The sequence below is a fragment of the Cherax quadricarinatus genome, chromosome 32 (assembly GCF_038502225.1).
Source record: "Cherax quadricarinatus isolate ZL_2023a chromosome 32, ASM3850222v1, whole genome shotgun sequence".
NCBI lineage: Eukaryota > Metazoa > Arthropoda > Malacostraca > Decapoda > Parastacidae > Cherax > Cherax quadricarinatus.
Window position 1 is genome coordinate 15,579,030 of NC_091323.1, and position 17,180 is coordinate 15,596,209.

Here is a 17,180-nt window from a genome sequence, read left to right on the forward strand (position 1 = left end):
AGACAAAGAACTTTGTCCTTGGAAGCATGAGAGTAAAACTATACTCTCATACATGAGAATGTATGAGAGTATAGTTTTACCAACGCTCCTGTATGGGTGTGAAGCATGAGTGATGAATGTTGCAGCAAGGAGAAGGCTGGAGGCAGTGGAGATGTCATGTCTGAGGGCAATGTGTGGTGTGAATATAATGCAGGGAATTCGTAGTTTGGAAGTTAGGAGGAGGTGCGGGATTGCCAAAACTGTTGTCCAGAGGGCTGAGGAAGGGTTGTTGAGGTGGTTCAGACATGTAGAGATAATGGAGCGAAACAGAATGACTTCAGGAGTGTATCAGTCTGTAGTGGAAGGAAGGCGGGGTAGGGGTCGGCCTAGGAAAGGTTGGAGGGAGGGGGTAAAGGAGGTTTTGTGTGCGAGGGGCTTGGACTTCCAGCGGGCATGCGTGAGCGTGTTTGATAGGAGTGAATGGAGACAAATGGTTTTTAATACTTGATGTGCTGTTGGAGTGTGAGCAAAGTAACATTTACGAAGGGATTCAGGGAAACCAGCAGGCCGGACTTGAGTCCTGGAGATGGGAAGTACAGTGCCTGCACTCTGAAGGAGGGGTGTTAATGTTGCAGTTTAAAAACTGTAGTGTAAAGCACCCTTCTGGCAAGACAGTGATGGAGTGAATGATGGTGAAAGTTTTTCTTTTTCGGGCCACCCTGCCTTGGTGGGAATCGGCCAGTATGTTAATAAAAATAATAATAATAATAATTAAATGAGCAAATGATACAGTACAACAATTTATAAAAAAAAGTCAAGAGCAAGAACATTACTTCCATACAAAAATAACCTACAGAATGGAAATTTTACAATTATAAAAGATGGATGAGTAAGGGAGGGTTAAGAGAGTAAGGGGGTAAAAGAAAGGTGGTGGTTGTGTGAGGGAAAAGACATGATGAAAGGGTTGTGGTTATGGCTGATGAAGCAAACTGGTGTCATTTAGGAAATTAGTGTCTACAACAAGACCATCAGAGAGAACAAGAGATGAAGTAAGCATGTTACAGCACTGAAGAAGCCACTGGACAAAGTTGGTATGCTCTCATATGAATGATTTAAGCAATCACATGTTGTCCCGTGAAGGTGACTTGATAATGCTCACAGTGCACTGCTACATGCCACAAATTGCACAACTGGTCAACATACTGTACTCCTTGGATAAAAATAGCTTATGTACAGTTCAGGGCATTTATTAAAGTGAACATTTTGCCCTGAGCAGATTCATCAGTATTGATGAAGCCACTCATAAAACATTTATTCAACAAATGTCTTAAACTGTACGTAAGTGTCCTCATCAACAGCTTGTCAGTAACACTATACCAGATTGTATACTTCTTACCTTGCATGCTCTCTGTGGGTTCCTTTGTGCCATTAACCCCCAGTTTTTTTTTTTTTTTTTTTTTTTTTTACAACACATTACCAGTGTGAAGATAGTCAATTTTTCATTGTCCTTGTGATGTGGTGTAACTTTAGACAGTTGCAATAATAACCAATTCCAGTTATATTCTTTTGTAATTATGTACATTTTCCAATAAGGATGCATGTTTCTTGTCTACATTAAGGTCTTGCTTGTGAATGCCTCCTAGCATCATTTGTGCTTGATATATATAGCCGAGATTCATACCAGTACTTTATATCCAAAATACGTAGTATAAAATTTCCTAGGTAGTAGGTTGGTAGACAGCAACCACCCAGGGACGTCCTACCATCCTGCCAAGTGAGTGTAAAACAAAAGCCTGTAATTGTTTTACATGATGGTAGGATTGCTGGTGTCCTTTTTTCTGTCTCATGAACATGCAAGATTTCAGGTATGTCTTGCTACTTCTACTTACACTTAGGTCACACTACACATACATGTACAAGCACATATATACACACCCCTCTGGGTTTTCTTCTATTTTCTTTCTAGTTCTTATTCTTGTTTATTTCCTCTTATCTCCATTGGGAAGTGGAACAGAATTCTTCCTCCACAAGCCATGTGTGTTGTAAGAGGCGACTAAAATGCCGGGAGCAAGGGGCTAGTAATCTCTTCTCTGTATATATATATATATATATATTTTTTTTTTTTCAACAAGTCGGCCGTCTCCCACCAAGGCAGGGTGACCCAAAAAAGAAAGAAAATCCCCAAAAAGAAAATACTTTCATCATCATTCAACACTTTCACCACACTCGCACATTATCACTGTTTTTGCAGAGGTGCTCATAATACAACAGTTTAGAAGCATACACATACAAAGATACACAACAAATCCCTCCAAACTGCCAATATCCCAAACCCCTCCTTTAACCCTTTGACTGTTTCCGACGTATAAATACGTCTTACGAGCCAATGTTTCTGACGTATTTATACGCACAAATTCTAGCGGCTTCAAATCAAGCGGGAAAGGCCTTGTAGGCCTACATGAGAGAGAATGGGTCTCAGTGGTCGGTGTGCACCCTGTGAAAAAAATCTGGGATCCAGCGGTGCATTGTGGGAACGCCATGTTGTTAGTCCATTTTCACCATGCCTCTCGATAAGAAGTTCCTCACTCCTCGGCGGACTGGAGGTCTTTTGTTCCCAAGTGATAGCTCTAACAGCGATGAAAATGTCAGTGACAGTGAATTCCAGGGTTTTGAAGTGAGTGTTACTGGAAAAAGTGCCCAGGATAACGTAATTAGTGATGAAAACCCAGATGACCCACAACCTTCCACCTCTGGTGCTGGGCCGGCTTGTTCACGTTCACGTTCGCCTGTACCAGGACGAAAGAGGAAACTATTTGGTCGTGTACAACACCCAGATGTTAGCAGTGATAGTGATAGTGTTTTCAAGGTCATTGAAAGCAGTTCTAGTGACAGTGAGAGTGAATATTCCCAAGTGAAGCGGCAGTATGTACGACGTAGCATGCGGTCTGGTAGTGTTTCATATGTTGTTCCAAGGGGAAGGAGAAACTCTGGGAGCACATCCCGTGGCCCTACACCACGACCTGATAGTGAAGATGACGATATTGTAACGATGGGTATGAATGATGTGAGTGATGGAGCAGGCAGTGGTGGTGATAGTGAGGGTGGCACGGCCCATGTGGCACCATCAACGGGCCACACTACTACCCACGCTGCTGACTCGGCACAACAACCAGCCTCACCCTACCCCACACTCCCAAAACCTGCACCACCACAACCTGCACAACCACAACCTGCACAACCACAACCACGGTACAATATCCAGACCCCACCAGCAGACCGCATCTGGGATTGGCAGGACGGTGACGAGTTTGTTCCCAGTCCCCATGACTTTGATGAAACACAAAGTGGAATAAAGCCATCTTGTCCACTTGGGAACAATGCCAGTGAACTGGACTGCTTTGAGTTATTCTTCGATGAACCCCTGATGGACATCATTGTCAGGGAAACAAACACATACTGTGATTACACCATGGCAAATACAATTCTCTCACCAAAATCACGGCTACACAACTGGAAGGAGACAACTGTGGCAGAAATGTACCTGTTTTTTGCCACAATAATGCTTATGCCACATGTGTATAAGCACACTGTCACCACATACTGGGCAACAGAACGCCTGATTTCAACTCCAGGTTTTAGCGACATTATAGGTGTCAATCATTTCCTGATACTGTTATGTATGTTACACTTTTCAGACAAAACCAGGCCTGACAGAAGCGACAGGTTATATAAGATCAGAAATATGTTTATGTACCTGAAACAAAAGTGCTGCATGTATTTTTATCCCTTCAGGAAGCTTGTTATTGATGAGTCCTTGATTTTATTCAAAGGAAGACTCTCATTCAAGCAATATATACCAAGCAAGAGGAAACGCTTTGGTATAAAGCTATTTGTACTGTGTGATTGCAGAAGTGGTCTAGTTTTGGATATCATTGTGTACACTGGCAGTAATACTTTGAGAGATACCACAAAGTTATTGGGTATCTCTGGTGATGTGGTTCGAACAATGATGGAACCATATCTTGGTAAGGGGCATATGTTATTTACTGATAACTGGTACACAAGCCCCTTACTCAGTGATTTCTTGCGAGTGAACTTGACAGACATGTGTGGGACAGTGCGTCGTAATCGTAAACATATGCCAAGGTTTGACGCTGGCACTCGCAGAGGTGAGGTGCAAGCCTTTGCTGCCAATGACATCATGGCATTTCGGTGGCATGACAAACGTGATGTCACATTGTTGACATCAGTTCACAGAAACGAAATGGTACCCAGTGGCAGGGACAACAGAGAGACCAATGAACCCATTCTAAAGCCTGCAGCTGTCATGGACTACAACCTCAATATGCTCTTAGTGGACAAATGTGACATGCAGATTGGGTTTGCAGACTGTGTATGCAAGAGTTATAAGTGGTATATAAAAAATTTTTTCCATCTTGTTGATATCTCTATGCTAAATGCTTATAACATATACAAGTTGAAGACCAACAAAACACCAAAATATGGTGAATTTTGCCTGTCAGTAATCAGACAAATAATTGCAAAGTACCAAGGAGCAACTCCTGCAATAGACCAGCGCCCACACACGTCATCTCGTTTCAGGCCTGGTGATCACTACCCCATACAACTGCCTCCTACTAATGCCAAGAAAAATGCTCAGAAGAGGTGTTATGTATGTATGCATACCACAAAATGCCCACAAACATGCAGAGACACTCATTTTATGTGTGAGGAGTGTGAAGTGCCCCTCTGCATATACCCACGTTTCAAAGAGTTCCACAAGCTGCAGCAGTTCTAGGAACGTGTTTAGTGACTGTACATATGTATATATATTATGGAACAATAGTAATAAACATTGTTTTGTATTGTTTGTTTGTGTAAACAAAGTGTATACACAAACTAATAGTGATAAAGTTTGTTCTGTTATTGTGTTGTAAACAATGAGTGTATATTTGAACAATGCACCTTACATTGGTCTCACAGGCCACATAAGTTACCTGGAACAGAAAAATATTGAAAAATGCAAGAAACCTTTGAATCAGAGTAAATAAAAGAATACCGGGTGGGCGGCAGTCGCCGCTGTTGCCGTACGCACGTCACTTTCTGCAAACTTTGCGGCTCTATATCTCGGTAAGTACTGATGGCAAAAAATTTTTTTTTAGGCTTAAAACACTCACAAAAATAGTCCTAACATTTTCATAAGAAAAAATAATTTTTTTTTTTTCGAATATTTGGCGACATAGAATGACAGTTTCAGAGAGGGGCCTGAAACAGTCAAAGGGTTAAAGTGCAGGCATTGTACTTCCCATTTCCAGGACTCAAGTCAGACTATATGAAAATAACCGGTTTCACTGAATCCCTTCACTAAATATTACCCTGCTCACACTCCAACAGATCGTCAGGTCCCAAGTACCATTCGTCTCCATTCACTCCTATCTAACACGCTCACGCACACTTGCTGGAAGTCCAAGCCCCTTGCCCACAAAACCTCCTTTACCCCCTCTCTCCAACCCTTTCAAGGATGACCCCTACCCCGCCTTCCTTCCCCTATAGAGTTATATGCTTTCCATGTCATTCTACTTTGATCCATTCTCTCTAAATGACCAAACCACCTCAACAACCCCTCTTCTGCCCTCTGACTAATACTTTTATTAACTCCACACCTTTTCCTAATTTCCACACTCCGAATTTTCTGCATAATATTTACACCACACATTGCCCTTAAACAGGTCATCTCCACTGCCTCCAACCGTCTCCTCGCTGCTGCATTTACCACCCAAGCTTCACACCCATATAAGAGTGTTGGTACTACTATACTTTCATACATTCCCTTCTTTGCCTCCATAGATAACGTTTTTTGACTCCACATATACCTCAACGCACCACTCACCTTTTTTCCCTCATCAATTCTATGATTAACCTCATTATTCATAAATCCATCCGCCGACACGTCAACTCCCAAGTATCTGAAAACATTCACTTCTTCCATACTCGTCCTCCCCAATTTGATATCCAATTTTTCTTTATCTAAATCATTTGACACCCTCATCACCTTACTCTTTTCTATGTTCACTTTCAACTTTCTACCTTTACACACATTCCCAAACTCATCCACTAACCTTTGCAATTTTTCTTTAGAATCTCCCATAAGCACAGTATCATCAGCAAAAAGTAACTGTGTCAATTCCCATTTTGAATTTGATTCCCCAAAATTTAATCCCACCCCTCTCCCGAACACCCTAGCATTTACTTCCTTTACAACCCCATCTATAAATATATTAAACAACCATGGTGACATTACACATCCCTGTCTAAAACCTACTTTTACCGGGAAGTATTCTCCCTCTCTTCTACACACCCTAACCTGAGCCTCACTATCCTCATAAAAACTCTTTACAGCATTTAATAACTTACCACCTATTCCATATACTTGCAACATCTGCCACATTGCTCCTCTATCCACTCTATCATATGCCTTTTCTAAATCCATAAATGCAATAAAAACTTCCCTACCTTTATCTAAATACTGTTCACATATATGCTTCAATGTAAACACTTGATCTACACATCCCCTACCCACTCTGAAACCTCCTTGCTCATCCGCAATCCTACATTCTGTCTTATCTCTAATTCTTTCAATTATAACCCTACCGTACACTTTTCCTGGTATACTCGGTAAACTTATTCCTCTATAATTTTTACAGTCTCTTTTGTCCCCTTTCCTTTTATATAAAGGGACTATACATGCTCTCTGCCAATCCCTAGGTACTTTCCCCTCTTTCATACATTTATTAAACAAAAGTACCAACCACTCCAACACTATATCCCCCCTGCTTTTAACATTTCTGTCATGATCCCATCAGTTCCAGCTGCTTTACCCCCTTTCATTTTACGTAATGCCTCACGTACCTCCCCCACACTTACATTCTGCTCTTCTTCACTCCTAAAAGATGGTATACCTCCCTGACCAGTGCATGAAATTACTGCCTCTGTTTCTTCCTTAACATTTAAAAGTTCCTCAAAATATTCTCGCCATCTACCTAATATGTACCTCCATCTCCCCATCTACTAACTCCCCTACTCTGTTTTTAACTGAGAAATCCATACTTTCCCTAGGCTTTCTTAACTTGTTTAACTCACTCCAAAATTTTTTCTTATTTTCATTAAAATTTCTTGACAGTGCCTCTCCCACTCTATCATCTGCTCTCCTTTTGCACTCTCTCACCACTCTCTTTACCTTTCTTTTACTCTCCATATACTCTGCTCTTCTTACAACACTTCTGCTTTGTAAAAACCTCTCATAAGCTACCTTTTTCTCTTTTATCACACCCTTTACTTCATCATTCCACAAATCACTCCTCTTTCCTCCTGCCCCCACCCTCCTATAACCACAAACTTCTGCCCCACATTCTAATACTGCATTTTTAAAACTATTCCAACCCTCTTCAACCCCCCCACTACTCATCTTTGCACTAGCCCACCTTTCTGCCAATAGTCGCTTATAACTCACCCAAACTTCCTCCTCCCTTAGTTTATACACTTTCACCTCCCTCTTACTTGTTGTTGCCACCTTCCTCTTTTCCCATCTACCTCTTACTCTAACTGTAGCTACAACTAAATAATGATCTGATATATCAGTTGCCCCTCTATAAACATGTACATCCTGGAGCCTACCCATCAACCTTTTATCCACCAATACATAATCTAATAAACTACTTTCATTACGTACTACATCATACCTTGTATATTTATTTATCCTCTTTTTCATAAAATATGTATTACTTATTACCAAATCTCTTTCTACACATAGCTCAATTAAAGGCTCCCCATTTACATTTACCCCTGGCACCCCAAATTTACCTACTACTCCCTCCATAACATTTTTACCCACTTTAGCATTGAAATTCCCAACCACCATTACTCTCACACTTGATTCAAAACTCCCCACGCATTCACTCAACATTTCCCAGAATCTCTCTCTCTCCTCTACACTTCTCTCTTCTCCAGGTGCATACACGCTTATTATAACCCACTTTTCACATCCAATCTTTATTTTACTCCACATAATCCTTGAATTAATACATTTATAGTCCCTCTTTTCCTGCCATAGCTTATCCTTCAACATTATTGCTACTCCTTCTTTACCTCTAACTCTATTTGAAACCCCTGACCTAATCCCATTTACTCCTCTCCACTGAAACTCTCCCACCCCCTTCAGCTTTGTTTCACTTAAAGCCAGGACATCCAGCTTCTTCTCATTCATAACATCCACAATCATCTCTTTCTTATCATCTGCACAACATCCACGCACATTCAGACTTCCCACTTTGACATTCTTATTCTTATTCTTTTTAGTAATCTTTACAGGAAAAGGGGTTACTAGCCCATTGTTCCCAGCATTTTAGTTGACTTTTACAACACGCATGGCTTACGGAGGAAAGATTCTTATTCCACTTCCCCATGGATATAAAAGGAAAAGTAATAAGACCAAGAACTATTAAGATAAAATCAAAGAAAACTCAGATGAGTGTGTATAAATAAATGTGTACATGTATGTGTAGTGTGACCTAAGTGTAAGTAGAAGTAGCAAGACATGCCTGTAATCTTGCATATTTATGAGACAGACAAAAGACATCAGCAATCCTACCATCATGTAAAACAATCACAGGCTTTCGTTTTACACTCACTTGGCAGGACGGTAGTACCTCCCTGGATGGTTGCTGTCTACCAACCTACTACCTACATACATGTACAAGCATATATATACACACCCCTCTGGGGTTTCTTCTATTTTCTTACTAGTTCTTGTTCTTGTTTATTTCCTCTTATCTCCATGGGGAAGTGGAACAGAATTCTTCCTCCGTAAGCTATGGGTGTTGTAAGAGGCGACTAAAATGCCAGAAGCAAGGGGCTAGTAACCCCTTCTCCTGTATAAATTACTAAATTTAAAAGGAGAAACTTTTGTTTTTCTTTTTGGGCCACCCTGCCTCGGTGGGATACGGCCAGTTTGTTGAAAGAAGAAAGTTTAAAATTTAAGTCTCTACTGGGGATTTTGTATATCCATGATTCTTTGGGGCTAATTGCTTTATATGCAAAGGCAATTTTGTTACTGATTCAATTAGGATAATTAACCCTTTCATTCTCCAAAGCCCTAAAATTAAAAGAATCCATATGTTAAAAGAATATATATATACAGTGGAACTTCGGTTTTCATGATTAATTCGTTCCAGAAAGTCTGACTAAAACTGAACTGTACGAAAACTGAAGCAATATTTCCCATGAGAAATATTGTAAATCCAATTAATTCATTCCAGACACCCAAAAAATTAACAAAAAATACATTTTACAGAGAATATAGATTTACATACAGAAAACAATGAGAAATAAATATAAATGACTAATGAAATGGATAAATGAACATTTAACATCACTTTTACCTTTATTGAAGACTCTTGTTGGCGTATGGAAGATGGCGAGGAGGGGAGAGGGAGGAGGAAAGGTTATTGTTTGGAAGGGAAATCCCCCTCCATAAGGACTTCAAGTATCAAGGCCCTATCCGGGGTTACTTCCATCATGTTTCTTGCCTTCCTTATCAAAGGGCTGGCGCTCAGAACTTTCTTTGGCCCTATGGTGGCTTATTTAGCAGTCGCACTCAATAAACAAGCACAAAAAACAATGGATTATTATGAAGTGTTTCGGATGAATGCGCGGGGTAGTGCTCACTCAACATGAAACAAAGCCAGGCTGAATCAGAACGCGTGGGATGCTTTGTGTGGGTGCGGGCAGGCAGATGCTTTTGGTACAGCAGACCACTGTCAACTCTACGAAAACTGAGCGGATGTAGGAACACTGGGACAAAATTTCAATGAAAAAAGTACAAAATTTGATGAAAAATTCATGGAATTACATAGATTCAAAATTAGCTGTCTCGAAACAATTTACACATTGGCAATTTTGTCCACTCCCTATTTTAAGCCAAATCCATTGCACATTCGACCAAATTCTTAGCTATTTTGCTAGTATGCCTTCCATTATATTGATTAAGGATAAGAAACCATTCATTCAACTATCAAACTACCTTACAAAGTGCACAAAATTCAATAATTGGTTAATTTTATACAATACAAAAATTCCAATTTAAAAACAGTCCAAAATAAGCACTACAGACACTCCAGGCCCTAAAACATTTCCTCTGTTCATTAATCGTATTCCTAGGCCTCTTATATTATTCATTCAAAATAAAATCAAAGATTTGCCCTACTTCTCTGATAAAATATAACCAGGAATGATTGGTCATGGTTTACAGTGTCCCAACAATTGATTTACAGTGTCCCAACAATTGATTTACAGTGTCCCAACAATTGAATCACAAAAAAAAAAAATTGTGCCAATAATGCAGTGGCCCAGTAGGTTGCTACATATTAATAGAAGAACATGCTAGCTGATGAAATTTTTTTTTTTTGGTCAGTTGCTATATCAGTCTTCTGCTAGAAACAATTCAAGTCTACAGTTGAACTACAGTACTGTATTATGGTTGTCATTCATGTTACAATACTTGCTTTGTAAAAGCATTTATTTGCTTGCATCATAACAATACTAGTTACAAATCATGTGCAAGTAAAAATAATGAAACTCTTGCAATGTGGAAGCTTCATTCACTTGGGGACTTTGTATGCAAGTTACTGATATACATGAATTACACTTTCTTAATACTTTATACATGTATAAAATAAATCTTGAGCTTCCAGTAAAAATGTTGCAGAATGTTTGGATCTGTTAAATTGTTTCATGGCTATATTCTAATCATATGAGCATAACTTAAATACTGTCAGCATTAATTTTCTTTGCCTTCACAAGACAGGTTGGGGCATTGGCTTAAGCCGGTAGGAGACTTGGACCTACCTCACATGGGTCAGTAGGCCTGCTGCAGTGTTCCTTCTTTCTTATGTTCTTATAATTAACAATAAAATATTTCACAATACAGCCTCTCCTCACTTAACGACAGAATTCTGTTCCTAAGACCACGTCAGTTAACGAATTCGTCGCTAAGTGAGGAGCATACTGTAGTGGTAGTGGGTTTGTGTCAACCATCTTTGATATTGTTTTAATGTCACCTTTGAGCCATTTATAACATTTTTAGTATATTTTTAAATGTTTATACAGTAGTGTACTGTATAATGTAATAAACAGAATAGAGGAAATCAGTTCTAATATACGTACATTATTTAGGTATGCATACTGGTCAGAGAGCCTGTCGTAAGTCCAAGTCATCGGTAAACAAGTATGTTGCTAAGTGAGGAGAGGCTGTAATATTAAATGCAAACACTCACTTGTTCGAGGACCTGCGCAATATGATAGTAGCAGTCAATGGGGCTCAACTTCATGTCTAATATTAATCGGTCAATTTTGTTGAGAACAAGAACTGGCCGAATGTTCTCGGCCCAAGCTTGTTGTAGTACTACCTGCCAAATTTGAAAAAACAATTAAATAAAAAATTACAAAATAAATTAAATATTCTACTTGGCAAATGACCTAACATTACACGTCAGTATTTTATATACAGAAGCCTGTCAGTTAACATATAATCTGTTAACACTTTTGCATTAATGTGGTTTTAAAACTGACATATTTGGTTAGCACACTGTTTTAAGCAGGTTACACAGACGAATATGTGCAGGGGGGAAAATGTAGTATGTGCCATGTTCTTTCCTCTCTATCTCACAATAATCCTATGGGTGAGTCCATTGTCTTACTGAAGCGGCCTATGTAATGTACACAACTTCCCTCGCCTCAGTGCTCCATTCATCCATACATGTCCAATACCGTACTTGGCCTGTGTTATTTAAACAATTTTTTATCTTTTCATCATCTCATCTATTCTCTGGATAGTATCCATGGCATCCAAGAGGAATGCGAGTTATCCTGGAAGTATAAAGTGGAAGTTTGTTTTTAAGACAATTGAAATGCAGGTATTAAATAAGTGTGGAGCATGTGTGAAGATGTGCTGAGCCTATCACACACCCAGGACCCACAGCCTTACCACCTGCTCACACACCTTCCTCATGGCCTAACACTTTCTCCCATGCCCATGCTTGCCCATGCCTACCCACTCTCACAGCCCTATGCCCACACACCTTCACCCACACCATCCTCATACAGCCACACACCCACACCTTACCTACACCCACACTTGCCCACACATCCAGCCAATCATCATCCACATTACCACCCACATGACCATCCACCTGGTCGTCCATCATACAGAAACAACCCACACCACCACCAACACTCCCATCCAGACAAGTTATGTCTGTGTACACATATCTAGGTGCCCAATAAACAGCAGGGCTATGCACTTTATTCAGGGGCAGCACCAGTAGGCTAGGAGACATTTTGAAGAAACATTATTATTAAAATTATTATTAACATTATTATTAAAATTATTACTATTTTTATTTTTGGTGGGAACTTTAACCCTTAAACTGTCCAAACGCAGATCTATGTTCACATGCGTAGTGCTCTGAACATAGATCAACGTTTTTTTTACATGCTTTCAAACAGAGAAAATAAAGGTCTGAGCGCTACGCATGTGAATGTAGATCTACATTTGGACAGTTTAAGGATTAAGGACTGACAGAATTTTGGGGGAGTGAAGCCATCAAGCCTTGGCACTGCTCCTGATTTTGTGTGTAAAGAATGAAAAACACTTGTTTATGAAGCCATGTTTCAGGGACTTCCACAGACTAACAGTTTTAGAACATGACCAATCCCTGTATATAAATGTGTTTACATATGTTAGAATAGTTTAACTATGAAGCAAATGGATGCGTGTGTTTACACTTTTGAGTATTATTTTGTAAAGAAGATACTGTTGACACAGAGCAACTATAGTGTCATAGCTCAGACAACTTGAAAATGTTAAAATTTAGAAAACACTAGAAAAATGGGAAAACATCAATAAAGTAATACCTAACATGCAGCAATCTTCGACATTGCTGTCATGTGGTTCAATGACCTTCAACTCTGTGCTTCATATCTCAACAAGTTCTGAAGGAATTTTGTTTTATTACACAGAAAAAATGTGCTTTATTTTTAGAAGGCAAAATGGGGAGGAAGGGATAAATCCCAACATTAACAGCATTTTTAATTTAGGGGCTCATGACAGCAAAAAGAGTTAATGCACTGAATGTTTTCTTCAAACATTTTATATAAATTTTATACAATTTTTTATATAATTTTTTTGAAAACACTGGTAAGGTAAGAAAAATGCTGTCTCGTGAACATTACTCACTCTAATTTAGTTAGAATATGGGAGGCTGGAGGGGCACACCTACAGCACACTGAGATATAGCTGATATTACAGTATGCGGTATCAAAATTTTTTGAGCCGTGAAATTTTTGTTGTATTTTTTTTTAGTTTATTACACACACTCATACTGTATGGTGGTAATATAAACGAGTTTACTATATACAGGTCACCCTCAACATTCACGTTTTCAACTTTCACGGGCTTCACACATTCGCGAATTCCCAACCGCCAAATTCCCAGCCACCAAATCCCCAGCTGCCAAATCATATTTAAGTTTCCTGCCACCTGAGAGTCCCTACTACCCTCCCTCCGACCCCCGCAACTGGCAGCCAGCCCTCCCACCACTCAGTGTGGTGAGTGTTTTGTTTGTTGATTATTTGCTATTAAACTACAGTATAAATAATGTAAACCCATTCATGACTGCATATTGGAATGGCTATTCGGGCAGGTATTAGACGGTGACATCATGTGTTTACTCTTAAACACTGCGAAGAATTAAACATTTCTGCTACAGCTAATAATAACAATAGTAATAATAATAATAATAATAATAATAATAATAATAATAATAATAAACATGATATAATTGAAGAAGGAAATTGTACAAAAATACGAGGGAGTGGTTGACACATCGTCAGTGTGACTTTGTTTATGCTGGAGTGAACATTAGTCTCCCTGCTCTTCCAAACATTTCACAATAATTCATTGTGTTTGATGCTTGAATTTGGTAGGGTGTGCAAAAGAAGAAAATTAAAAGTGAATACAGGAAAGAGTAAGGTTATGAGGATAACAAAAATATTAGGTGATGAAAGATTGGATATCAGATTGGAGGGAGAGAGTATGGAGGAAATGAATGTATTCAGATATTTGGGAGTGGACGTGTCAGCAGATGGGTCTATGAAGGATGAGGTGAATCATAGAATTGATGAGGGGAAAAGGGTGAGTGGTGCACTTAGGAGTCTGTGGAGACAAAGAACTTTGTCCTTGGAGGCAAAGAGGGGAATGTATGAGAGTATAGTTTTACCAACACTCTTATATGGGTGTGAAGCATGGGTGATGAATGTTGCAGCGAGGAGAAGGCTGGAGGCAGTGGAGATGTCATGTCTGAGGGCAATGTGTGATGTGAATATAATGCAGAGAATTCGTAGTTTGGAAGTTAGGAGGAGGTGCGGGATTACCAAAACTGTTGTCCAGAGGGCTGAGGAAGGGTTGTTGAGGTGGTTCGGACATGTAGAAAGAATGGAGCGAAACAGAATGACTTCAAGAGTGTATCAGTCTGTAGTGGAAGGAAGGCGGGGTAGGGGTCGGCCTAGGAAAGGTTGGAGGGAGGGGGTAAAGAAGGTTTTGTGTGCGAGGGGCTTGGACTTCCAGCAGGCGTGCGTGAGCGTGTTTGATAGGAGTGAATGGAGACAAATGGTTTTTAATACTTGACGTGCTGTTGGAGTGTGAGCAAAGTAACATTTATGAAGGGGTTCAGGGAAACCGGCAGGCCGGACTTGAGTCCTGGAGATGGGAAGTACAGTGCCTGCACTCTGAAGGAGGGGTGTTAATGTTGCAGTTTAAAAACTGTAGTGTAAAGCACCCTTCTGGCAAGACAGTGATGGAGTGAATGATGGTGAAAGTTTTTCTTTTTCGGGCCACCCTGCCTTGGTGGGAATCGGCCAGTGTAATAAAAAAAAAAAAAAATGTTATTAAATACATACATGTTAATAATAATACATGTTATTAATAATAACATGTACTATTATTATTTATAACATATATGTTATTAACTCCATGGGGAAGTGGAACAGAATTCTTCCTCCGTAAGCCATGCGTGTCGTAAGAGGCGACTGAAATGCCGGGAGCAAGGGGCTAGTAACCCCTTCTCCTGTATATATTACTAAATTTGAAAGGAGAAACTTTCGTTTTTCCTTTTGGGCCACCCTGCCTCGGTGGGATACGGCCGGTGTGTTGAAAGAAAGAAAGAAGAATATGTTATTAAATACCACTGCCTCAACCGCTGAATTATTGTGAAATGTTTGGAAGAGCAGGGAAACTAATGTTCACTCCAGCATAAACAAAGTCAGACTGACGATGTGTCAACCACTCCCTTGTATTTTTGTACAATTTCCTTCAATTATATCGTATTTATTATTATTATTATTATTACTATTGTTATTATTAGCAATAGCAGAAATGTTCGATTCTTTGCTGTGTTCAAGAGTAAACACATGATGTCACCGTCTAATACCTTTCCTAATAGCCATTCCAATATGCAGTCATGAATGGGTTTACATTATTTATTCTGTAGTTTAATAGCAAATAATGAACAAACAAAACACTCACCACACTGAGTGGTGGGAGGGCTGGCTGCCAGTTGCAGGGTCGGAGGGAGGGTAGTAGGGACTCGCAGTGGTGGAGGCATTGGTGGAGGCAGTGGTGGAGTCTGTGGCATTTAATAACATACATGTTATTAACATACATGTTATTAAATAACATATGTTATTAAAGCATAACATGTATATATTTAGTACAATTTATGACGTTTTCATGTATTTTATGATTATTCATGGTTCAACAAGTTAAGGAAGCAGTATTGTAATGTATTTCCCTACAATATATTGGGGCACCAAACATTCACGGTTTTTCAACATTCGCGAGGCTCTTGATCCCCTAACCCTCGCGAATGTTGAGGGAGACCTGTACTGTACATACATGAGGGCATGTATATGGAAAAAAAGAAGAGACCTACAGTATTTCTATTAGGATTTGACAACATACCTTGGTTTGAGCACAAACTCCTTCTATAACATCCACAACAATAATTGTTCCATCACAAAGGCGGACAGCCGTTGAAACTTCAGATGAAAAATCCACATGTCCAGGCGAATCAATTAGATTGATAATGTATTCCCCTTCTGGTCTCTTGTATGCCAATGAAACACAAGAGCTCTTCATGGTGATCCCTCGCTCCATTTCCTCCTTGCGACTATAAAAGAACAGTTATTTGTAATTGTAATACACAGTCCTGTACTCAAGTACAGTGGTACCCCAGGTTTCGGCCATAATTCGTTCCAGAAGGCTGTTCGAGTGCCATTACCGAACGAATTTGTTCCCACACAGAATAATGTAAATTAGATTAGTCTGTTTCAGACCCCCAAAAATACACGTACAAAAGCACTTACAATAATACACTTACAAAATTGTTCGAGTTGGGAGCTGTACGAAACTCAGGGTACCACTGTGTATGTCTACCAATGCACGAGTCGACATTAAAGACTATCTGCTCAAAAGAAGGCTGGATCATTAAATAATTGCCTACAACCACCAACTACAGGACCGCCATCACAAATCTGGCATCACTGGGACTTGTAGTGTGCCGGATTACTGAGTCTGCCGGATTACAGAGTGGTTAGGTTAGAATACACTTAACAAAATTAACCAACTTGACTTACACAAAGTTCATTGAACATCAGCGAAAATTGAACATTTCCACTATTTTGAGCTCAATTTCAAGGTACTTTTTGTCGTGAAACCAATCAAAATCATATCTATTTCCATAATATATCTTCCATTCTATCAAATGAGACCAAAAAACGAGAATACAACCATAAAAACCATACGAAAATATACAGCAAAGAGGCGGCTAATGGCTGAGAAGTGAACTCCCTTATTTATCATCCGATTTTTTTTCATTTTTATGTACAGGGGACCCCCAAGTTTCGTGATTAATCCATTCCAGAGAGCCTGCCGAAGGTCGAAATTCACGAAACTCGAAACCATTTTCCCCATAAGAAATAATGAAAATAAAATTAATCCGTTCCAGACACCCAAAAATATTAAAATAAAATATTTTTTTTTTTCAAATTAAATAAAGATTTACATAATGAAAACAATCAGAAATCAAGTA

The 17,180-nt window shown here is 39.4% G+C and overlaps 1 protein-coding gene across 2 annotated transcripts in view; it reads right to left on the reverse strand.

Annotated features, from left to right (window-relative positions):
• The window catches only part of LOC128690322 (elongation factor-like GTPase 1), a 93,181-nt gene that overhangs the window by 58,375 nt on the left and 17,626 nt on the right, over positions 1-17,180 (reverse strand). For both annotated transcript variants that reach the window (XM_070090478.1, XM_070090479.1), the window contains exons 3-4: positions 16,052-16,259; positions 11,310-11,441 (exon numbers count right to left, since the gene is read on the reverse strand). In XM_070090478.1, coding sequence (XP_069946579.1) covers positions 11,310-11,441; positions 16,052-16,259 — 340 coding nt within the window. The remainder of the gene's footprint in view (positions 1-11,309; positions 11,442-16,051; positions 16,260-17,180) is intronic.